The 24,299-nt window shown below is 39.0% G+C and overlaps 4 protein-coding genes across 4 annotated transcripts in view; all 4 read right to left on the bottom strand.

The window, feature by feature from the left end:
• Positions 1 to 5,776: 5,776 nt before the first annotated feature.
• LOC135337806 (dnaJ homolog subfamily C member 13-like) lies at positions 5,777 to 8,012 on the bottom strand. The gene is made up of 7 exons (XM_064533796.1): positions 7,881 to 8,012; positions 7,691 to 7,768; positions 7,378 to 7,449; positions 7,118 to 7,225; positions 6,689 to 6,829; positions 6,456 to 6,596; positions 5,777 to 6,140 (listed from the first exon to the last, which is right to left on the bottom strand). Exons 1-7 carry the CDS (start codon positions 7,926 to 7,928, stop codon positions 5,910 to 5,912), a joined length of 819 nt encoding a protein of 272 aa, XP_064389866.1. The 5' UTR covers positions 7,929 to 8,012; the 3' UTR covers positions 5,777 to 5,909.
• A 236-nt stretch (positions 8,013 to 8,248) lies between these two features.
• LOC135337231 (dnaJ homolog subfamily C member 13-like) lies at positions 8,249 to 9,546 on the bottom strand. Its single transcript, XM_064533125.1, has 4 exons — positions 9,537 to 9,546; positions 9,219 to 9,293; positions 8,695 to 8,895; positions 8,249 to 8,334 (listed from the first exon to the last, which is right to left on the bottom strand). The coding sequence occupies exons 1-4, from the start codon at positions 9,544 to 9,546 to the stop codon at positions 8,249 to 8,251; spliced, it is 372 nt and encodes a 123-aa protein (XP_064389195.1).
• Positions 9,547 to 11,695: 2,149 nt separating this feature from the next.
• LOC135337795 (solute carrier family 15 member 4-like) lies at positions 11,696 to 13,574 on the bottom strand. Its single transcript, XM_064533785.1, has one exon. The coding sequence runs from the start codon at positions 13,359 to 13,361 to the stop codon at positions 11,820 to 11,822; it is 1,542 nt and encodes a 513-aa protein (XP_064389855.1). The 5' UTR covers positions 13,362 to 13,574; the 3' UTR covers positions 11,696 to 11,819.
• Positions 13,575 to 19,995: 6,421 nt separating this feature from the next.
• The window catches only part of LOC135337778 (dnaJ homolog subfamily C member 13-like), a 36,553-nt gene continuing 32,249 nt past the window's right edge, over positions 19,996 to 24,299 (bottom strand). Inside the window, exons 41-51 of the mRNA XM_064533762.1 lie at positions 23,741 to 23,840; positions 23,460 to 23,534; positions 22,915 to 23,115; positions 22,449 to 22,530; positions 22,086 to 22,224; positions 21,901 to 21,978; positions 21,590 to 21,661; positions 21,361 to 21,468; positions 20,926 to 21,066; positions 20,692 to 20,832; positions 19,996 to 20,359 (exon numbers count right to left, since the gene is read on the bottom strand). Of these exons, the coding sequence (XP_064389832.1) occupies positions 20,129 to 20,359; positions 20,692 to 20,832; positions 20,926 to 21,066; positions 21,361 to 21,468; positions 21,590 to 21,661; positions 21,901 to 21,978; positions 22,086 to 22,224; positions 22,449 to 22,530; positions 22,915 to 23,115; positions 23,460 to 23,534; positions 23,741 to 23,840 (1,368 nt within the window). The 3' untranslated portion in view covers positions 19,996 to 20,128. The remainder of the gene's footprint in view (positions 20,360 to 20,691; positions 20,833 to 20,925; positions 21,067 to 21,360; positions 21,469 to 21,589; positions 21,662 to 21,900; positions 21,979 to 22,085; positions 22,225 to 22,448; positions 22,531 to 22,914; positions 23,116 to 23,459; positions 23,535 to 23,740; positions 23,841 to 24,299) is intronic.

The raw sequence follows: 24,299 nt of genomic DNA, 5'->3' as shown, positions 1-24,299 counted from the left end.
GTCCATTGACAAATTGCATGACTGTGTATAGAGAGATGAAAGTAATTATGTGTAGAAATACAACAATATTATATGTGTCCTCATCTCAAGCTCTCCTCTTGTATACCAGTAAGCCATGCAGGAAACAAGTAGATCTACAGGATGAAGCCAAGCAGACTGACAGAGCTGCTTTAATCCTAATTATAATAGTAATGTTCAATAGAAAAGAAGAGCTGATAATTGAAGGTGACATCAACACAAGTGCCATACACCCACCAAACACTCCTCTCATGTTGTATGGAGCCTGAGTACAAACTAGATCTATAGAACACAACAACTGAATATTATATTTTTACATCATGTAGTAACAAATTTATATTTTACGACATAGTCTACATGCATGATTGACAGACATGCAGATGATGAACAAAATGTGTCTGTATAACAGATCATATAGACCTCCTCCACAAAAGCTTGTGTCCTCATCTCAAGCTCTCCTCTTGTACCAGCAAGCCAGGACAAGCAGACTGACAGCGGCTTTAATCCCATAATTATAGTATAGTGATGTTCAATAGAGGTGATAATTGAAGGTGACATCAACACAAGTGCCATACACCCACCAAACACTCCTCTCATGTTGTATGGAGCCTGAGCACAAACTATAGCTGCACATGCTAGCAAGTAACATTGCATGTGAGCAAACTTTGAGAAACCGAATGTAATATTTCAATTATAATGGACTGCCTAAATCACTGTGATATAGTAGTAGACTGGTTCCAGAATTAGAAACAAGCTCAAGTAATGAGCAATGTCAGGAACTATAGTGTGGCACTAGAAAACAAATATCGGAGGAACAACAATTACTCTATTAGTTCCCCAGCTTAGGGTCAACTAGCCATCCTGAAAAAACCAAACGCAATTATAGGGATAGCATCTTCCATTTCAAAATTGACACCAGGTCGATTGACGGAATACATGAGACACTAACTGATCATAAACAGCATACTCCAGACCAAAACGAGAAATGCTCTGTTTTTTTTTTAAACATGTATTGAAATATTATTGTGAGGCTGAGAAACGGATAAGGCAAGGTAATGTGAAGCTATAATTATTCAGAGTTCAGACAGAGAGGTTGGAGTCCGCAATGGTGAGGTCCACGCGGGAAGCAGCTAGATGGCCGTTGAAGGATGACTTCAAAGATTTGGCACCTCTCAGACACATGATAGAAGGATCTGAGTAGTGAGAATGATATTCTACATCTTAGCCAGCCAATGGTGGTACTGTATGGTTGCTTTCATTGTCCGAGAGCATGCTGGCCAGGCGTTTGTAGAAGGCTCCAGCTGCTGGGCCAAGGCCACCTGTGATAGCGAAGACCAGAGGGTAAAAGAAGAGAAATGCTTCGTTGGAATAGCTTTGTACGTGTACTTGCACTAGCAGCCATTCCTTGATACCAGAGGGCTGCCTTCGTTATGCCTCGGTGCGCATGCGCAAGCGAGGTATACGGTAGTGTGTTTGTGTGTCTGCGTGTCTGTGTAGACTGCTACAGCTGCTTAAGGATGAATCAAGTGCAAGTAAGAGTTTCTATAGGCTTCTAGTCATATTTACTTGGATTTTAATTCGTGGATTTACAAAATAATGCTTCGTTCTCGAGTTATACCTAGTTTTGCTTACTTGGAATGCCATTGCAGTCTTTTCAGAAGAGCACGTAGCCAAACTTGTTTACAGAGTGTTGCTACTCTACTTAGTAGTTAGCTCTGCACTAAAACGCTAGCTGCAAGAGTGAGAAGAGAGCTGCAAGGCTCTGCTAATGCCATTAATTTTAGACTTGAACTTTTGGCATCAATCGTTTTTAACAATAATAATGGTCGATCATTACCCACTCTGTGAGTTTTTGCATGCAGCAAAATTATCAGTAGCTTTATGTTATGTAGCTTTGGCATCTTCACCGAGGCATCAGCACCTGCGGTGCTTTCATTCGTATAGAGTTAGTTTGTCTCATAACAGACACACACACAGACACACACACACAGATATATCTAATTATAGGGACGGTTGCGCAATATCTATTGGTGGCAACAATCCTGAGTGAATCTATTCTTCATCATATCCAGTGCTCAGAGACACACCTGAGTGAATCTATTCATACAGTCAGTGCCCATGGAGTGGTTCGTACAATAAGTCAACATAGTTATAGTGCACGGTGGAACTTCAACAGATTTCTCCCAAATGGCCATAATAATCATGTTGCTATGAGCGTAGTTTCAGTATTTGTACATGCATTGATCGTTAATACAAGCTCAAAGATAATCAAAGGTGTCCAATGATAAATTGCATACTTGTATTAGAGAATGATTAAACTAATTATGTGTGCAAAACAGCCTGTTGGATTCTTCTTGCAACCATGCAAAAGAGTATAATTATAGCTAGACAGGCTATACTATTTATTGCTATTGTTTCAAGTTCAGAGATTGACTGCCAATAAACATTTTTTACTTCGTAAGTAACAAGGTAAATTCACAATAAGTACATGGTATCAGCAACAACAACAATTAAAAAAGGTAATGCTATTTATAAGAGTCAAGTCCCAGGGGGCTGATCGAGAATAAGAGAATAATCGAGAATAGTCCAGAACAATCCAGAAACGAAAGGTGCATGATAATCATAACAAAAGTGATCACACAACAATGGTGTGATAAATACATAACAAAACACATCAGGATAGAATAGGGTAGATCAAGATAGATCACAACACACCACGCCAGTACACATACCAACACAGCCAAACACAATGCTACATGTATATAGTTCACTCATTTACGTATAATTGTTCTGAACATGTATGATCGACAAAAAGACAGAGGATAAAACGTATCATGCAGTCGTAACAAAACAAAATTTAGTCAAGGTTGAGCTGACAAGTATCGATCATACACCTCCTCCACAACAGCTTGTACATTGTAGTCCTCGTCTCTAACTCTCCTCTTGTACCAGCGAGCCAGGAGGCAGTACACGATGAATCCAAGCAGACTGACAGCGGCTTTAATCCCACATATTATCGTTAATGTGAATTTCAATGGAAAAGAATAGTTGATAATTGAAGGTGACATAAACGCAAGTACCATACACCCTCCAAACACTCCTCTCATGTTGTATGGAGCCTGAGCACAAACTAACTGCAGCATGGCACTAGCAAGCAACATTGTGAACAAACCTTGAGAAACTGAATGTAATATCACAATGACATAATGAATTGCCACTAAATCACTGTGATAGTAGTGGACTAGTTCTAGAATTACAAACACAATGTTGAGAGCCGTGATTAAGAAAGAAATGATTCCGATTTTTCTAAGAATGCTGGGAAGCCTATTACGAATCACAGGGTATAGAACAAATTCATAAAAGACCGTCCAAACCATACCACACCACCAAGAGTTGTATGTAATTAAGGCCAAAAGCTCTGAAACATAACTATTCACATCGGGAAGATACAATGTTCCATGTGGTGGATGGAATATTGCAAGTGAGCACTCAAGAAGCCATAGTGTTAAACATAGGGGTAACAAACGTAGGATGGTCTTCACATCTTCAACTTGCTCTGTAGTGAATGGTCCACCGTATCTTGACTTTCCCAGGTCCATTCTTGAAGGTACGTTTTCCTCCCAATATGTGAGAGCACTGCGATTGAGGGGAGCTTTGTGCTTGGCTGCAAACTTGAGAACACGGTAGATGGTTGTTAGAGACTGAGGTGACTTTGGCTCAATTATAAGCCATTTCTTAGCTAGGAGAAAATTAAGAATAAGAACAGCACTCACACACAAAGGTGGCAGCAAACTGTAAAGTTGGACAACCCAGTTACAGTATGGTATTTGACTGCTACACAAAGCACCAGATATAATGGGAAAATTGGAAACTTTTTGGATCCAAACACCAGCATAGATATTGAATACAAACCAGGCAATAAAACTAGTAATATTGGAAGATGAAGCATCAGGCATCTGATCCAGGCCAAGCTGTAATAAGGTAGCAAAGCATGCTACCACAGCTACTGTAAAAAGACTCCCGCCTATGCAGTACACGACGCTCACAACATACACGTATTGAGCAATCCCAGGAACTAGGGTGAAGACACTAGAAAGCAAAGTTATAAGAAACAACAATACAAAACTGTATTTCATCACTCTATAGTTTCCCAGCTTAGCGTCAGCTAACCATCCTGAGAAAACAGCTCCAAAAACACCGAACACAATAGGGATAGCAAGTAGCCATTTTGAAATTACAAAATTGACATCATGTTGTTTACGGAATATATTAGACACTGACATACAGGCTATGGTCAACAGTATATTCCAGACCAGAATAAGAAAGGCTCCCTTGGAGTAGAACCACCTCACTCTGTACTTGCAACAGCCATTCCTTGATACCAGAGGACTGCCTCCGCTCGTAGAGTTAGTTTGTCTCATAACAGACACACAGTGCACATGTATATAGGGATGGCTGCTAAACACTAATACTAAATATAGTTCTTGCAGTAGGCCTATATATATGCATATGCATGAAGATACATGCATGCACAATCATGCAATGCACTTGTGCATGTACGTATGTAAATGTTGAACGAAGTGGTTTACTACTTTGACTAAATATAGTCATGAGCAGAGTCATGTTATTGCTTTAATTTTCAGTATTAATATCCCATCGATTGTTAATACAAGCTCAAAAAGCATCAAAATAAGTGCCCATTGACAAACTGTTTGCATATATACTACATGGCGAAGAATGGTGAATATGTACATTTGGAAAAACAAAATACCTCTCCCATTAACGATCAAAACAAACCTCATACCACATTCATACAGTTAATATAATTGTACCGTCTAATACATAATTATATATACTGGAAAAATGAAACTAAAACAGCCACAGAGAAATATCAAGTATAATTATACCGTATAGCACTTGTATTTGTCAAGCCTTAGACGTCTAGTATTAGGGTTGAGTCAAAAATAGAAAAAAGCGATCTAAATGTATACGATTTGGGGAAGAAAGTGTACAAATAAGGCTAAAATGGGAGGAAGTATAGGGCTGGCTGAGCTGCTCCAATGATATCTCTTCAGTTCTTCAAACTAAGGAACACAGTTGGAGTTAAAAAATAAGCATGTAGCTAGATCTAATGGTTAAATTAAAAGGACGTAAACAAAATGGGTTGGTGTTGGTTATTATTTTCAATGTGGTTTACATCATGCATGCATGCAGTATGAGCAGCAGAGACTTGATATGCTGAAGATCGACAATCATGCATATACGTTCATGCAGGTTACCTGACATAAAAACGATAATTTACACTAGAGCATGGTGGAACTTCAACAGAATATTATGCAATTTATCAGACACAGATCATAAAATTATATTGCAAACGTCATGCCAAAAATTTTTTTTAGAATTGCATGGACTATCATTTTTAATTATAATGTTGTTCATAGGTAGACCTATACATTGTCGGGCGAAAAATCAGCTTCTTGTTTTTCGTACATCCGTTTTCATCCGGCAGCTGTTTGATTATTCATAAGCGCCATGCACCATCATTCCAGAGGAATACGCCGATATGCATGCATGCATAAATTTAATGCGAACTTTGATCTGAACTAAGAACTGCCTCAGATCCAAATCACGTACAGTTCACATCACCAGGACCTAGGAGTGCATGACTCAATATTCATGCACTCCTGACATCACAAAGCGACACTTTCACACAGTCATACATGATTATCAGTTTTCAACTGTATGATCTTTACCATAATCAAAATTAAAATGTATTATGTCATGTACCTCAAAATCCACGATACAATTATTAATTATTACAGACTTTAAAAATAGAAAGCAGTTTTTGTACTCACAACTCAAATACAATTATATAACAACCTAAGATACAGCTAGTCATCATCGTCATCATCGCCAGTGGGTGTGTCCTCCGGCGGCTCTAGTGGGGGTGGGGCAGAACTGTTTGCATTGTTAGCCGACGATGAGCTTCCAGCCGTGAGGTAACCAGCTACGCCAGACGGACCCGTAAGGTAACCAGATACAGTCGTGTTGGTAAGAAAGAGATCATGTTTCTGGTCTTTGTACGCCGACCACACAGGGGATTTTTCCAGTATCTCTAATATCTGTGGTTGTGGGTGTGTGTGTGGAGAAGGGGGTGGGTGAGCGTGTGATTCGTTAAACTTCCTGGCAAACAAGATTGATGATAAGCAAATTCACACAAATTGTCAGTGCAATACTACTACAGGGAGCGGTCATCATTAATTAATCATCATCGTCTACACATTTGCTTATTTAGGTTGAGTTTTGGTTCATACTAATGATCATAGAAGAGCTACAATGTACATGTACAGGTACATCCTCAAGCTGTATAATACATAATTATGGTTCAACTATGATTAATCTGTGGGGTACTATTTTGTTTTGAGCTATGTACTGACCCTCTCTCCATTGGCGAGGTCTTTAGCCATGTTCTTGAGTGACTCAGCTATGAGTGCTTTAGCAGCTGACGGCTTGTCACACTCAGACAGAGGATCCTCAAGCAGCTTCAGTAGGAACGGAATCAACTCTCCATTCACGGCCTGTGTACGTGGAACAGGGAGGAGTCACTTATTAACACGTATGTGAATATGTCAATCAATTATAGTTCCTAGTATTCCATACATTCACATACCTGTACCACTAGCTCGGGAATCATGAGGTCATACAGCTTTTTGATGGTCTCTGCGGCAACGTGTACACTGTCTTTCCTCTTCTTCATGGCACAGATCAACGGAACCACTGTGTCACACTTGGACATCGTTCGCACACAAACCTGTAAAAGTTAACCTTAACAACCAACTCAATACTGGCAATAGAAAATAAAAATGGATGCTTATCGAGCTAAATTATTATTTTACTGGTACAGTAACCACAGAAAAAGAGAAACTAAGACAAGCTTGACACATTCATTAATTTTGTACAACCCGCAAGCTTAGATAGAAAAAGTGCTTCACTAAATCAAAGGTAAATGAGAATGGTGAGCAACATTACATAACGTGTAGCAGGTACGTTTGACTCTTATTACTTGTACAGTTGTATTATGAATGTATTGTATTTTTACCTCGCTGTCCGCCAGTATGTGTGTGACCTGAAGACAAGCTTTTGGAATAACTTCGTTGTCAGCCTTCATTCGGGCCAGGATCCTGGGAATGTGACCCAGCGGTGGAACCTGGAACAAGAACCGGAGATAGATTGAGAGGACTGATAATTACAGAATAATTATCAATTAATTTGTTATGGTACATGCATGCATGGTTGACCTTTCCACCACGCACGGGTGATCGTTAAGAGGGGCTAGCTTCCATCACTCTAGGAGCTTACCTGGTCCGCTAGTGATGGTTGGGCAGTAAAGAGACAAACACAAGCCTCTGTCACTGTCTCCAGGATCTCTCCCTGGAGGGGGGGGGGGGGGTTAGGATAGTAAGTCTAACAATTGGAGTTATACAGTGTAAATGCAGAATAAATTTGAACGGAATTTTGGTGTAACAACAAATTTATTATACGTACATTTTAATAATTGCACATCTTTTCTAATTAACCCCTCAACAAAAGTACCGTAACAACAGTAGATATATGTGACTAATTTTTACTATAAAACACACAAACACATTTAGCACATAAAATATTCACTCACATCAGGATGAGCAGACTGTGAGAGTTGTCCAAACTTGTCGAGTAGTGATATCAGAAACTCCTTTGGTTTCCTCAGAACCTACACAATAAAATTATGCTACATGTAAAGGCAGATACGTACATAATCATACAATTCATAACAGCAATAGCTAGGAACATCTAGTACGTTTAGTCGATCAGTGGACACTCACCCAAGTAGGCTGCGATATAAATATCCTTAAGAAGACTCCGCCCACCATGATCTCCCCTTGTACCTGTGAATAGACCACCTCAAATTGTCGGGCAACCTCCACAGAGTGTCGGGGTCTTCCTTCTGCTTGAGGAAGAACCTATTATAGGGAAAAAAGTTATTTAAACTAACATACCATGAGATCGTTATACAGTTACAGAATGCATCTTTTTTACTTTGAATTTGAATAGTTTATGGCCATTCAAAGTTAGCTAGTGACTACATATATTCACACATCAGGGAAACTTCTGAATTGTTTTCTACTGAAGTGAACAACGCTCCATTACCTGAGTCAAATTAAATACAACGTAAACCACCGAAACTCTCAACTCATTCCTTATTCATTTTAGACACTACTCCCGACACTTTCTCTCTGGCCTCGTCGTTCCAAATTAGCTCCGGGTTCTCCTGATTGTCTGAAATTACAAAGAATTTCTTTCAATGGAACAAGAGAAAGAATAATATATAATGAAAGTAACTGCGTACATTCATTTTGTGTGTTTGACACAAACATAACAACCTGGTTTTTCAACCTACATACCAGTAACCGTTAATGCACTAAAGCGTGACCTTAATTAACGAAGCTACACGACCATTTTACACTTTAATCCTTTGTGTTACAAAGAGGTTCTTTTAATTGAGCAAGAGAACTAAAACACCTAAATTCACAACATACCAGTAACTGTTAATGCAATTTCCAAGAGCGTGACCCTTTGGTACTTAATTAGGAAGCTACCATGCACCAATTCACAGTTTAATCTTTTGTGTTTACTCACTCTCGAACATGTGAACGCTGGCCTCAGAGTTGTCTCGCATGGCGTCCATGAAGATTAGAGGTAAGAACTTGGAGAGGACAATTCTCACTTTAGGACCCACCAATTTGTCAGTAATCATCTTGGCAAGAAGGGAGGCAGTCTCTTCACGAACGGTCGGGTTCTGAGAGTTGCAGAACAACTGAAGGAGGTAAATCAGGGCACCTGTATGGGCAGAGGAGCCTTGAGTAGTACACCAGTTAGTATCTGTGTTTTCTGTACGTGTATATTACTATACTAACCCCAACCATGCAACCAGGCAAGGCATTCTTGTTACGATGGCAGATCGCAGGTATTCTATTTACGGATGGATCTCTGAAATGTATATACATGTACATATATTAGTAGAATATGGAAGATAATGTGCATGCCAATGATACGTACAAGCCATTCAGTAACAAGGCACATGCTGTACAGGACACACCAATTAAACACTGTGTCAATTAATTAATGTGTGTGCTTATGTGTGTGTAATATGCAAGCCCAACCTTTTTGAATGCTCTCCTTGACAATCTGAGTGTTTGAAGTGAGGGCTTGGAACACTTCCAGTACCAATTCATGGGCTGCAACACAAGACAAAGCGATATAATTACAAGAAGCCATGTCATGCATGCACGCTGTATGTATACAGTGGTTGTGTACAGGCTCGATTCATGGGGATAAAAATCAGTGAAAAAAGACGGAGGACAGTACTTTTGCCCATAAATTAGTGATTGCATACAACCCTTTTGAAAATGTATATATCTACAAAGTCATGACTTTATAAGTGTCCTTCACTCAAAAGTTGAACTGGTAAATTCATATACTAGCAGCCATTCCTTGATACCAGAGGGCTGCCTTCGTTCGTATAGAGTTAGTTTGTCTCATAACAGACACAGACACACACACACACACACAGATATATCTAATTATAGGGACGGTTGCGCAATATCTATTGGTGGCAACAATCCTGAGTGAATCTATTCTTCATCATATCCAGTGCTCAGAGACACACCTGAGTGAATCTATTCATACAGTCAGTGCCATGGAGTGGTTCGTACAATAAGTCAACATAGTTATAGTGCACGGTGGAACTTAACAGATTTCTCCCAAATGGCCATAATAATCATGTTGCTATGAGCGTAGTTTCAGTATTTGTACATGCATTGATCGTTAATACAAGCTCAATGATAATCAAAGGTGTCCAATGATAAATTGCATGACTGTATTAGAGAATGATTTAACTAATTATATGTGCAAAAAACAGCCTGTTGGATTCTTCTTGCAACCATGCAAAAGAGTATATAGCTAGACAGGCTAGACTATTTATTGCTATTGTTTCAAGTTCAGAGATTGACTGCCAATAAACATTTTTTACTTCGTAAGTAACAAGGTAAATGCACAATAAGTACATGGTATCAGCAACAACAACAATTGAAAAAGGTAATGCTATTTATAAGAGTCAGGTCCCAGGGGGCTGATCGTGAATAAGAGAATAATCGAGAATAGTCCAGAACAATCCAGAAACGAAAGGTGCATAATAATCATAACAAAAGTGATCACACAACAATGGTGTGATAAATACATAACAAAACACATCAGGATAGAATAGGGTAGATCAAGATAGATCACAACACACCACGCCAGTACACATACCAACACACCCAAACACAATGCTACATGTATATAGTTCACTCATTTACGTATAATTGTTCTGAAGATGTATGATCGACAAAAAGACAGAGGATAAAACATATCATGCAGTCGTAACAGAACAAAATTTAGTCAATGTTGAGCTAACAAGTATCGATCATACACCTCCTCCACAACAGCTTGTACATTGTAGTCCTTGTCTCTAACTCTCCTCTTGTACCAGCGAGCCAGGAGGCAGTACACGATGAATCCAAGCAGACTGACAGCGGCTTTAATCCCATATAGTATTGGTAATGTGAATTTAAATGGTAAAGAATAGCTGATAATCGAAGGTAACATCAACGAAAGTGTTATACACCCTCCAAACATTCCTCTCATGTTGTATGGAGCCTGAGCACAAACTAACTGCAGCACGGCACTAGCAAGCAACATTATGAACATACCTTGAGAAACTGAATATAATATCACAATGACATAATGAACTGCCATTAAATCACTGTGATAGTAGTGGACTAGTCCTAGAATTACAAACACAATGTTGAGAGCCGTGATTAAGAAAGAAATGATTCCGATTTTTCTAAGAATGCTGGGAAGCCTGTTACGAATCACAGGGTATAGAACAAATTCATAAAAGACAATATCTATTGGTGGCAACGATCCTGAGTGAATCTATTCTTCATCATATCCAGTGCTCAGAGACACACCTGAGTGAATCTATTCATACAGTGCCCATGCATGGAGTGGTTCGTACAATAAGTCAACATAGTTATAGTGCATGGTGGAACTTCAACAGATTTCTCCCAAATGGCCATAATAATTATGTTGCTATGAGCGTATTTGTACATGCATTGATCGTTAATACAAGCTCAAAGATAATCAAAGATGTCCAATGATAAATTGCATGACTGTATTAGAGAATAATTTAACTAATTATGTGTGCAAAACAGCCTGTTGGATTCTTCTTGCAACCATGCAAAACAGTATATAGCTAGACAGGCTAGACTATTTATTGCTATTGTTTCAAGTTCAGAGATTGACTGCCAATAAACATTTTTTACTTCATAAGTAAATTCACAATAAGTACATGGTATCAGCAACAACAACAATTGAAAAAGGTAATGCTATTTATAAGAGTTAAGTCCCAGGGGGCTGATCGAGAATAAGAGAATAATCGAGAATAGTCCAGAACAATCCAGAAACGAAAGGTGCATGATAATCATAACAAAAGTGATCACACAACAATAGTGTGATAAATACATAACAAAACACATCAGGATAGAACAGGGTAGATCAAGATAGATCACAACACACCACGCCAGTACACATACCAACACACCCAAACACAATGCTACATGTATATAGTTCACTCATTTACGTATAATTGTTCTGAACATGTATGATCGACAAAAAGACAGAGGATAAAACGTATCATGCAGTCGTAACAGAACAAAATTTAGTCAATGTTGAGCTGACAAGTATCGATCATACACCTCCTCCACAACAGCTTGTACATTGTAGTCCTCGTCTCTAACTCTCCTTTTGTACCAGCGAGCCAGGAGGCAGTACACGATGAATCCAAGCAGACTGACAGCGGCTTTAATCCCATATAATATTCTTAATGTGAATTTCAATGGAAAAGAATGGCTGATAATCGAAGGTGACATCAACGCAAATGTTATACACCCTCCAAACACTCCTCTCATGTTGTATGGAGCCTGAGCACAAACTAACTGCAGCATGGCACTAGCAAGCAACATTGTGAGCAAACCTTGAGAAACTGAATATAATATCACAATGACATAATGAACTTCCATTAAATCACTGTGATAGTAGTGGACTAGTCCTAGAATTACAAGCACAATATTGAGAGCCGTGATTAAGAAAGAAATGATTCCGATTTTTCTAAGAATGCTGGGAAGCCTATTACGAATCACAGGGTATAGAATAAATTCATAAAAGACAGTCCAAACCATACCACACCACCAAGAGTTGTATGTGATTAAGGCCAGAAGCTCTGAAACATAACTGTTCATATCGGGGAGATACAATGTTTCATGTGGTGGATGGAATATTGCAAGTGAGCACCCAAGAAGCCATAGTGTTAAGCAGAGGGGTAACAAACGTAGGATGGTCTTCACATCTTCAACTTGGTCCGTAGTGAATGGTCCACCATATCTTGACTTTCCCAGGTCCATTCTCGAAGGTACGTTTTCCTCCCAATATGTGAGAGCACTGCGATTGAGGGGAGCCTTGTGCTTGGCTGCAAACTTGAGAACACGGTAGATGGTTGTTAGAGACTGAGGTGACTTTGGCTCAATTATAAGCCATTTCTTAGCTAGGAGAAAATCAAGAATAAGAACAGCACTCATACACAAAGGTGGCAGCAAACTGTAAAGTTGGACAACCCAGTATGGCATTTGACTACACAAAGTACCAGATGAAATGGGTAAATTAGAAACGTTCGGGATCCAAACACCAGCATAGATACTGAATACAAACCAGGCAATAAAACTAGTGATATTGGAAGGTGAAGCATCAGGCATCTGATCCAGGCCAAGCTGTAATAAGGTAACAAAGCATGCTACCACAGCTACTATAGAGAGACTCCCGCCTATGCAGTACACGACACTCACAACATACACGTAATGAGCAATGCCAGGAACTAGGGTGACGGCACTAGAAAACAAAGTTGTAAGAAACAACAGTACAAAACTGTATTTCATCACGCTGTAGTTCCCCAGCTTAGCGTTGGCTAGCCATCCTGAGAAAACAGCTCCCAACAAACAAAACACAATAGGAATAGCAAATAGCCATTTTGAAATTACAAAATTGACGTTACGAAATATATGAGACACTGATATACAGGCTATAGTCAACAGCATAATCCAGACCAGAACGAGAAATGCTCCTTTGGAATAAAACCATCTCACTCTGTACTTGCAACAGCCATTCCTTGATACCAGAGGGCTGCCTTCGCTCGTAGAGTTAGTTTGTCTCATAACAGATGCACACACATGTAGGGATGGCTGCCAACACTATTGTTGAAACTATAGGAGAGCAAAATCTAGTATTGCAATGATTTGTAACTATACTGTGTGGTTCTTATAATAGCGATGTCAGACCGATTTTCATTTTTGCTATTTCTAACTCCTATGTATTACTATCTCTTTTGAACACTCCAGGCAAACCAGAAAAACTTTACTGCACTGGATTTGGTCTAGCCTCGATCCCAGGCCGAGTTTTCGCTTTTATAACGGTTAGGCAAACAGGTTGTTCGCCTAACCGTTATAAAAGCGAAAACTCGGCCTGGGATCGAGGCTAGATTTGGTCAAGCGAATGCAGAGATACAGTGTTTTGAAGAACACTATAGTTAGGAAAAAATTTGTACAAAAATTTACTGCATTTTAATGTACTTGGGCGGGACTTATGAAATTGTTGTTAATACCGGAAATGATCTTAAAGTTAGCATATCTGTAGCCTCGATTCACTTTATGATGTCCCTATAATGGTATGATGTCTCCTGCTTCAGAGAGTTCTTTTGGATTTAAAGTAACCATGCTATCTTTTATTTCGTACAGTATATGGTATCTTGTTTCAGAACTCTCATCAATGTCCACCTACGCTTGTATCTGTTTCTTGATCTTTAAAAGCTGTCAATTTCATTTGGTCTAAATAATTCGTTATTAGTGTGATGTAGATTTAAGGCCATACAACTATAAATCTATGATACACTCTGTTGACAGCTTCTAATTAATACAGTAGATTACTCTTGTGTTGTTTTGTGTGCAAATTGAATCAGTTCTTGCAATTTAATAGTTTTGGTAGATTACATTGTTGTCCCTGGAATTCTCTTCAATTTTTCTTGTTTCTTTTCAACAGAGGCTTTCAATAATTACTATCAGTAACTTCTAAGAACTTCTAAGAAATAAATACAGCAATTGGTACACTTGGCTTGATTTTACTGCATTTCTATTCTCAGCTCCACCCATCTATCCATGCAATATGTGATTCCGCAAGAAATAAAAGCTTATTGTAGCAACTTTTTGCATAATCTGGAGAGAGTTAGAGATAAAAGACATGCTCACTTGTGTTTTTGTTCATTTTCATGTTTGGTTGAGAAAATGATGATCACCTTTGAGAAAAAATCACACACAGAACAAGCATCAAATGCTAAAATCATAAAAACTGTTATAAAAATCAAATTCTACGCTATTTTTTACCCCTGGGAACAGCTGTTGTTTGCTAGACTCTTCCAGGGCTTGCGGAAAGCCCTTCTTGTTCACTCACTTTCTGGTCAGGTTTTTACCTACTGTACGAAAATACGCCCACGCAATACTTCCGGTCTGACATCTCTACTTAATTATAGTGGAACTTCAAAGGAATCATGTTGCTATTAGAAGTTTAGTTTCAGATTCGTACATACAATCGATCGTTAACACATGCAGACAAGCTAATTATTATCAGAGGTGTCCATTGACAAATTGCATGACTGTATATAGAGATCTACTGATGAAAATAATTATGTGTGGAAACACAACAAATGAAAAATAAAATTTTTGTATAATGTAGTAACACATTTACATTCTACGACATACATGCATGATTGACAGACATGCAGATGATAAAAAAACGTGTCAGATCATATAGAGCTCCTCCACAAAGCTTGTGTCCTCATCTCAAAGTCTCCTCTTGTACCAGCGAGCCAGGAGACAAGTACAGGATGAAGCCAAGCAGACTGACAGCGGCTTTAATCCCATATAATGATTATAGTGATGTTCAATAGAAAAGAAGAGCTGATAATTGAAGGTGACATCAGCGCAAGTGCCATGCACCCTCCAAACATGCACTCCTCTCATGTTGTATGGAGCCTGAGCACAAACTATATATCTATAGCTGCACATGGTACTATATAGCAAGTAACATTGTGAGCAAACTTTGAGAAACTGAATGTAATAATTATGTCAATGAAAATTATAATCATAGATAGTAGATTATATCCCTCTACTACATGTATATCTATGATATAATGGACTGCCTAAATCACTGTGATATAGTAGTAGACTGGTTCCAGAATTAGAAACAAGCTCAAGTAATGAGCAATGTCAGGAATTAGTATGGCACTAGAAAACAAATATTGGAGGAGGAACAATTAACAATTACTCTATATAGATCTATATAGTTCCCCAGCTTAGGGTCAACTAGCCATCCTGAGAAAACAGTTCCAAACAACCAAACGCAATTATAGGGATAGCATCTAGATCTAGCCATTTCAAAATTGACATCAGGTCGTTGAAGGAATACATGAGACACTAAACATGCAGCATACTCCAGACCAAAACGAGAAATGCTCTGTTTTTTTTAAACATGTATTGAAATATTATTGTGAGGCTGAGAAATGAATAAGGCAAGGTAATGTGAAGCTATAATTATTCAGAGTTCAGACATGCAGAGAGGTTGGAGTCCGCAATGGTGAGGTCCACGCGGGAAGCAGCTAGATGGTCGTTGAAGGATGACTTCGAAGATTTGGCACCTCTCAGACACATGATAGAGGATCTGAGTAGTGAGAATGATATTCTACATCTTAGCCAGCCAATGGTGGTGCTGTATGGTTGCTTCCATTTGTCCGAGAGCATGCTGGCCAGGCGTTTGTAGAAGGCTCCAGCTGCTGGGCCAAGGCCACCTGTGGTAGCGAAGACCAGGGGGGTAAAAGAAGAGAAATGCTTTGTTGGAATGCTTTGTACGTGTACTTGCACTAGCAGCCATTTTTTGATACCAGAGGGCTGCCTTCGTTCGTATAGAGTTAGTTTGTCTCATAACAGACACAGACACAGACACACACACACACAGGTATATCTAATTATAGGGACAGTTGCGCAATAACTATTGGTGGCAACAATCCTGAGTGAATCTATTCTTCATCATATCCAGTGCTCAGAGACACACCTGAGTGAATCTATTCATACAGTCAGTGCCATGGAGTGGTTCGTACAATAAGTCAACATAGTTATAGTGCATGGTGGAACTTCAACAGATTTCTCCCAAATGGCCATAATAATCATGTTGCTATGAGCGTAGTTTCAGTATTTGTACATACATTGATCGTTAATACAAGCTCAAAGATAATCAAAGGTGTCCAATGATAAATTGCATGACTGTATTAGAGAATGATTAAACTAATTATGTGTGCAAAACAGCCTGTTGGATTCTTCTTGCAACCATGCAAAAGAGTATATAGCTAGACAGGCTAGACTATTTATTGCTATTGTTTCAAGTTCAGAGATTGACTGCCAATAAATATTTTTTACTTCGTAAGTAAATTCACAATAAGTACATGGTATCAGCAACAACAACAATTGAAAAAGGTAATGCTATTTATAAGAGTCAAGTCCCAGGGGGCTGATCGAGAATAAGAGAATAATCGAGAATAGTCCAGAACAATCCAGAAACGAAAGGTGCATGATAATCATAACAAAAGTGATGACACAACAATAGTGTGATAAATACATAACAAAACACATCAGGATAGAACAGGGTAGATCAAGATAGATCACAACACACCACGCCAGTACACATACCAACACAGCCAAACACAATGCTACATGTATATAGTTCACTCATTTACGTATAGATCTAATTGTTCTGAACATGTATGATCGACAAAAAGACAGAGGATAAAACGTATCATGCAGTCGTAACAGAACAAAATTTAGTCAATGTTGAGCTGACAAGTATCGATCATACACCTCCTCCACAACAGCTTGTACATTGTAGTCCTCGTCTCTAACTCTCCTTTTGTACCAGCGAGCCAGGAGGCAGTACACGATGAATCCAAGCAGACTGACAGCGGCTTTAATCCCATATAATATCGTTAATGTGAATTTCAATGGAAAAGAATCGCTGATAAATGAAGGTGACATCAACACAAGTGCCATACACCCTCCAAACACTCCTCTCATGTTGTATGGAGCCTGAGCACAAACTAACTGCAGCATGGCACTAGCAAGCAACATCATGAACAAACCTTGAGAAACTGAATGTAATATCACAATGACATAATGAACTGCCACTAAATCACTGTGATAGTAGTGGACTAGTCCTAGAATTGCAAACACAATGTTGAGAGCCGTGATTAAGAAAGAAATGATTCCGATTTTTCTAAGAATGCTGGGAAGCCTATTACGAATCACAGGGTATAGAATAAATTCATAAAAGACCGTCCAAACCATACCACACCACCAAGAGTTGTATGTGATTAAGGCCAGAAGCTCTGAAACATATATACTATTCACATCGGGGAGATACAATGATTCATGTGGTGGACGGAATATTGCAAGTGAGTACCCAAGAAGCCATAGTGTTAAACATAAGGGTAACAAACGTAGGATGGTCTTCACATCTTCAACTTGCTCTGTAGTGAATGGTCCACCGTATCTTGACTTTCCCAGGTCCATTCTTGAAGGTACGTTTTCCTCCCAGTATGTGAGAGCACTGCGATTGAGGGGAGCCTTGTGCTTGGCTGCAAACTTGAGAACACGGTAGATGGTTGTTAGAGACTGAGGTGACTTTGGCTCAATTATAAGCCATTTCTTAGCTAGTAGGAAGTCAAGAATAAGAACAGCACTCATACACAAAGGTGGCAACAAACTGTAAAGTTGGACAACCCGGTATGGTATTTGACTACACAAAGTACCAGATATAATGGGTAAATTGGAAACATTCGGGATCCAAATACCAGCATAGATACTGAATGCAAACCAGGCAATAAAACTAGTGATATTGGAAGATGAAGCATCAGGCATCTGATCCAGGCCAAGCTGTAATAAGGTAATAAAGCATGCTACCACAGCTACTATAGAGAGACTCCCACCTATGCAGTACACGACACTCACAACATACACGTAATGAGCAACGCCAGGAACTAGGGTGGCGGCACTAGAAAGCAAAGTTGTAAGAAATAACAGTACAAAACTGTATTTCATCACTCTGTAGTTCCCCAGCTTAGCGTCAGCTAGCCATCCTGAGAAAACAGCTCCAAAAAAACTGAACACAATAGGGATAGCAAGTTGCCATTCTGAAGTTACAAAATTGACATCATGTCGTTTACGGAATATATGAGACACTGACATACAGGCTATGGTCAACAGCTAGTATATTCCAGACCAGAATAAGAAATGCTCCCTTGGAATAGAACCACCTCACTCTGTACTTGCACTTGCAGCCATTCCTCGATACCAGAGGACTGCCTTCGCTCGTAGAGTTAGTTTGTCTCATAACACTCACACAGTGCACATGTAGAGATGGCTGCTAAACACTAAATTAAATACTGTAACTAGGAGAGTTTCATGTAACTATATAATTAGGTACTATAGCTGCATGAAGCAATGCATCTATTGGCTATTAATTGGATTGCGTTCCTGAGTAAAACTATAGTTCTTGCAGCAGGCCTATATATAATTATATGCACATGAAGATACACAATCATGCAGCAATGCACATGTACGTATGTAAATGTTGAACGAAGTGATTTACTACTTTGTCTAAATATAGTCATGAGCAGAGTCATGTTATTGCTTTAATTTTCAGTATTAATATCCCATCGATTGTTAATACAAGCTCAAAATGCATCAAAATAAAGTGCCCATTGACAAACTGTTTGCATATATACTACATGGCAGAATGGTGAATATGTGCATTTGGAAAAACAAAATACCTCTCCCATTAACGGTCAAAACAAACCTCATACCACATTCATATAATTGTACCGTCTAATACATAATTATAATTATATACTGGAAAATGAAACTAAAACAGCCACAGAGAAATATCAAGTATAATTATACCATATATATAGCAGTTGTATATTTGTCAAGCCTTAGACGTCTGTCTATACGAGACACATTAGTATTAGGGTTGAGTCGAAAATAGAAAAAAGCAATCTAAAGTGAGGAAAAAGTGTACAAATAAGGAAGTTTTCTAAAATGGTATATAGGAAGTATAGGGCTGGCTGAGCCGCTCAATGATATCTCTTCAGTTCTTCAAACTAAGGAACACAGTTGGAGTTAAAATAAGCATGTAGCTAATGGTTAAATTAAAAGGACGTAAACAAAATGGGTTGGTGTTGGTTATTATTTTCAATGTGGTTTACATCATGCATGCAGAGACTTGATATGCTGAAGACAATCATGCATATACGTTCATGCAGGTTACCTGACATAAAAACAATAATTTACACTAGAGCATGGTGGAACTTCAACAGCAATTTATCAGACACAGATCATAAATTATATTGCAAATGTCATGCCAAATTTTTTTTCATAGGTAGACCTATACATTGTCGGGTGAAAAATCAGCTTCTTGTTTTTCGTACATCCGTTTTCATCCGGCAGCTGTTTGATTATTCATAAGCGCCATGCACCATCATTCCAGAGGAACACGCCGATATGCATGCATGCATAAATTTAATGCGAATTTTAATCTGAACTAAGAACTGCCTCAGATCCAAATCACGTACAGTTCATATCACCAGGACCTAGGAGTGCATGACTCAATATTCATGCACTCCTGACATCACAAAGAGACACTTTCACAGTCATACATGATTATCAGTTTTCAACTGCATGATCTTTACCATAATCAAAATTAAAATGTATTATGTCATGTACCTCAAAATCCACGATACAATTATTAATTATTACAGACTTTAAAAATAGAAAGCAGTTTTTGTACTCACAACTCAAATATAATTATATAACAACCTAAGATACAGCTAGTCATCATCGTCATCATCGCCAGTGGGTGTGTCCTCCGGCGGCTCTAGTGGGGGTGGGGCAGAACTGTTTGCATTGTTAGCCGACGATGAGCTTCCAGCAGTGAGGTAACCAGCTACGCCAGACGGACCCGTAAGGTAACCAGATACAGTCGTGTTGGAGAGAAAGAGATCATGTTTCTGGTCTTTGTACGCCGACCACACAGGGGATTTTTCCAGTATCTCTAATATCTGTGGTTGTGTGTGTGTGTGTGTGTGTGTGTGTGTGTGGAGAAGGGGGTGGGTGAGCGTGTGATTCGTTAAACTTCCTGGCAACCAAGATTGAAATGTATTGATAAGCAAATTCACACAAATTGTCAGTGAAACACATGCAATAACTATAGGGAGCGATCATCATTAATTTTTGTCTACACATGTGCTTATTTAGGTTGAGTTTCGGTTCATACTAATGATCATAGAAGAGCTACAATGTACATGTACAGGTACATCCTCAAGCTGTATACATAATTATGGTTCAACTATGAATAATCTGTAGGGTACTATTTGTTGAGCTATGTACTTACCCTCTCTCCATTGGCAAGGTCTTTAGCCATGTTTTTGAGGGACTCAGCTATGAGTGCTTTAGCGGCTGACGGCTTGTCACACTCAGACAGAGGATCCTCAAGCAGCTTCAGTAGGAACGGGATCAACTCTCCATTCACGGCCTGTGTACGTGGAACAGGGATGAGTCACTTATTAACACTTATGTGAATATGTCAATCAATTATAGTTCCTAGTATTCCATACGATTCACATACCTGTACCACTAGCTCGGGAATCATGAGGTCATATAGCTTTTTGATGGTCTCTGCGGCAACGTGTACACTGTCTTTCCTCTTCTTCATGGCACAGATCAACGGAACCACTGTGTCACACTTGGACATCGTTCGCACACAAACCTGTGAAAGTTAAGAGAAACTGTAACAACCAACTCAATACTGGCAATAGAAAATAAAAATTGATGCTTATCGAGTTAAATTATTATTTTGCTGGTACAGTAACCACAGAAAAAGAGAAACTAAGACAAGCTTGACACATTCAATAATTTTGTGCAACCCGCAAGCTTAAATAGAAAAAGTGCTTCACTAAATCAAAGGTAAATGAGAATGGTGAGCAACAGTACATAACGTGTAGCAGGTACGTTTGACTCTTATTACTTGTACAGTTGTATTATGAATGTATTGTATTTTTACCTCACTGTCTGCCAGTATGTGCGTGACCTGAAGACAAGCTTTTGGAATAACTTCGTTGTCAGCCTTCATTCGGGCCAGGATCCTGGGAATGTGACCCAGCGGTGGAACCTGGAACAAGAACAATTTGTTATGGAACAATTTGTTATGGTACATGCATGCATGGTTGACCTTTCCACCACCCACGGGTGATCGTTAAGGGGGGCTAGCTTCCATCACTCTAGGAGCTTACCTGGTCCGCTAGTGATGGTTGGGCAGTAAAGAGACAAACACAAGCCTCTGTCACTGTTTCCAGGATCTCTCCCTGGAGGGGGGGGGTTAGGTAGTAAGTCTGACAATTGGAGTTATACAGTGTAAACGCAGAATAAATTTGAATGGAATTTTGGTGTAACAACAAATTTATTATACGTACATTTTAATAATTGCATATCTTTTCTAATTAACCCCTCAACAAATGTACCGTAACATACTCCGTAACAACAGTATGTGACTAATTTTTACTATAAAACGCACACACATTTAGCACATAAAATATTCACTCACATCAGGATGAGCAGACTGTGAGAGCTGTCCAAACTTGTCGAGTAGTGATATCAGAAACTCCTTTGGTTTCCTCAGAACCTACACAATAAAATTATACTACATGTAAAGGCAGACACGTACATAATCATACAACGCATAATTAACAGCAATAGCTAGGAGCATCTAGTCGATCACTTGACACTCACCCAAGTAGGCTGCGATATAAATATCCTTAAGAAGACTCCGCCCACCATGATCTCCCCTTGTACCTGTGAATAGACCACCTCAAAATTGTCGGGCAACCTCCACAGAGTGTCGGGGTCTTCCTTCTGCTTGAGGAAGAACCTATTATAGGGAAAAAAGTAACATAATACCATGAGATCGTTATACAGCTACAGAATGCATCTTTTTACTTTTGGATTTGAATAGTTTATGGCCATTCAAAGTTAGCTAGTGACTACATATATTCACAATCCATCACACATCAGGGACCCTTCTGAATTGTTTTCGTGAACAACACTCCATAACCCGAGTCAATACAACGTAAACCATCGAAACCCTCAACTCACTCCTTGTTCATTTTAGACACTACTCCCGACACTTTCTCTCTGGCCTCGTCGTTCCAAATCAGCTCCGGGTTCTCCTGATTGTCTGAAATTACAAAGAGTTTCTTTTAATTGAGCAAGATAACTAAAACAACGAATAATAATATAATGAAAGTAACTGCGTGCATTTATTTCGTGTGTTTTACACAAAGAAAACAACCTGGCTTTCAACCTACATACCAGTAACCGTTAATGCACTTAAGCGTGACCTTAATTAACGAAGCTACACCACCATTTCACACTTTATGTAAAAAGAGGTTCTTTTTTTAATTGAGCAAGAGAACTAAAACACCTAAATTCACAAACAAAACATGTTTTCAAACTATGATACCAGTAACTGTTAATGCAATTTCCTATAGAGCGTGACCCTTTGGTACTTATTTAGGAAGCTACCAATTCACAGTTTAATCCTTAATTTGTGTTTACTCACTCTCGAACATGTGAACGCTGGCCTCAGAGTTGTCTCGCATGGCGTCCATGAAGATGAGAGGTAAGAACTTGGAAAGGACAATTCTCACTTTAGGACCCACTAATTTGTCGGTGATCATCTTGGCAAGAAGGGAGGCAGTCTCTTCACGAACGGTCGGGTTCTGAGAGTTGCAGAACAACTGAAGGAGGTAAATCAGGGCACCTGTATGGGCAGAGGAGCCTTGAGTAGTACACCAGTTAGTATAGTTTTCCTGTGTTGTCTGTACGTGTATAATACTATACTAACTCCAACCATGCAACCAGGCAAGGCATTCTTGTTGTTACATATTATTATGATGGCAGATCGCAGGTATTATATTTACGGATGGTCTCTGAAATGCATTGTGCTTATACATGTACATATTAAGGTAATGCATGTAGAATGGAAGATAATGTGCATGCATGGCAATGATAGTTTACGTCATGCAGTAAGAGGAACTTACTGTACAGGACACCTAAATTATATAAACACTGTGTCAAGTAATGTGTGTGTAATGCAAGCCCAACCTTTTTGAATGCTCTCCTTGACAATCTGAGTGTTTGAAGTGAGGGCTTGGAACACTTCCAGTACCAATTCATGGGCTGCAACACAAGCCAAAGCGATATAATTATAAGAAGCCATGTCATGCATGCACGCTGTATGTATAGTGGTTGTGTACAGGCTCGATTCATGGGGATAAAAATCAGTGAATCTCTGGAGTTATAAGTGTCCTTCACTCAAAAGTTGAACTGGTAAATTCATATACTAGCTGCAAAGGATATTTACACGGTCATGTATAGCGACTTACAAGTGGGAAGCATGTAGAGCACCAGTAAGAGGTACTGCAGGACGTTGGACTCTGCAATGCTGGACACACAACTTTTGTTCCCTGTCACGCTTGACACCAACTGCAGCGATATACACACGTAAAGGTGAACTTGTCCCCAAATTAACTCAATGGCATCCATGCAATAACACAAGACATTTCCATAAAATATAATTATAATAAGATAGTGGGAAAACATGGCAAGCTGCTATAGCAATTGCATGCACATTCTATAAATTAGGGATTTTGCTTAGCATGCATTGTTGATTACGTGCGCAATCAAAAGAACATAATTAATCCTATCAAGATTTGCCAAACGAATTTCCTCGCCAAGTTGACCCACTATTGTGTTATGGTATTCAGACTTTGTTTCACTGTACGAATTCCAGTGCATCAATATTTAGGTCACCTGCAAAGTCACTATTTGCCTATTTCATATTTCATAGCTGCATGTTATCACGGGATAGTGTCACGGTAATAGTATATTCAGGCTCTAGAAAACTACTAACTGAGCAGATTACGAATAGCAAGAAAAACGAAC

Source organism: Halichondria panicea, chromosome 6 (genome assembly GCF_963675165.1).
Source record: "Halichondria panicea chromosome 6, odHalPani1.1, whole genome shotgun sequence".
Lineage (NCBI taxonomy): Eukaryota > Metazoa > Porifera > Demospongiae > Suberitida > Halichondriidae > Halichondria > Halichondria panicea.
This window is presented reverse-complemented; position numbering and strand designations above follow the sequence as displayed.

Excerpts from the sequence above, each read along its gene's own strand:
- LOC135337795 (XM_064533785.1), bottom strand. The coding sequence starts at position 13,361 with ATGAGACAAACTAACTCTACGAGCGAAGGCAGCCCTCTGGTATCAAGG.
- LOC135337231 (XM_064533125.1), bottom strand. Across the intron at positions 8,896-9,218 it reads CAAGGAGAGCATTCAAAAAG|GTGCCCTGATTTACCTCCTT; the intron begins GTTGGGCTTGCA and ends CTGCCCATACAG. Across the intron at positions 8,335-8,694 it reads CAGCGTTCACATGTTCGAGA|ACAATCAGGAGAACCCGGAG; the intron begins GTGAGTAAACAC and ends TTGTAATTTCAG.
- LOC135337806 (XM_064533796.1), bottom strand. The coding sequence starts at position 7,928 with ATGGTGGGCGGAGTCTTCTTAAGGATATTTATATCGCAGCCTACTTGG. Across the intron at positions 7,226-7,377 it reads AACCATCACTAGCGGACCAG|GTTCCACCGCTGGGTCACAT; the intron begins GTAAGCTCCTAG and ends TTCTTGTTCCAG. Across the intron at positions 6,141-6,455 it reads ACCTCGCCAATGGAGAGAGG|ATATTAGAGATACTGGAAAA; the intron begins GTCAGTACATAG and ends CCACAACCACAG.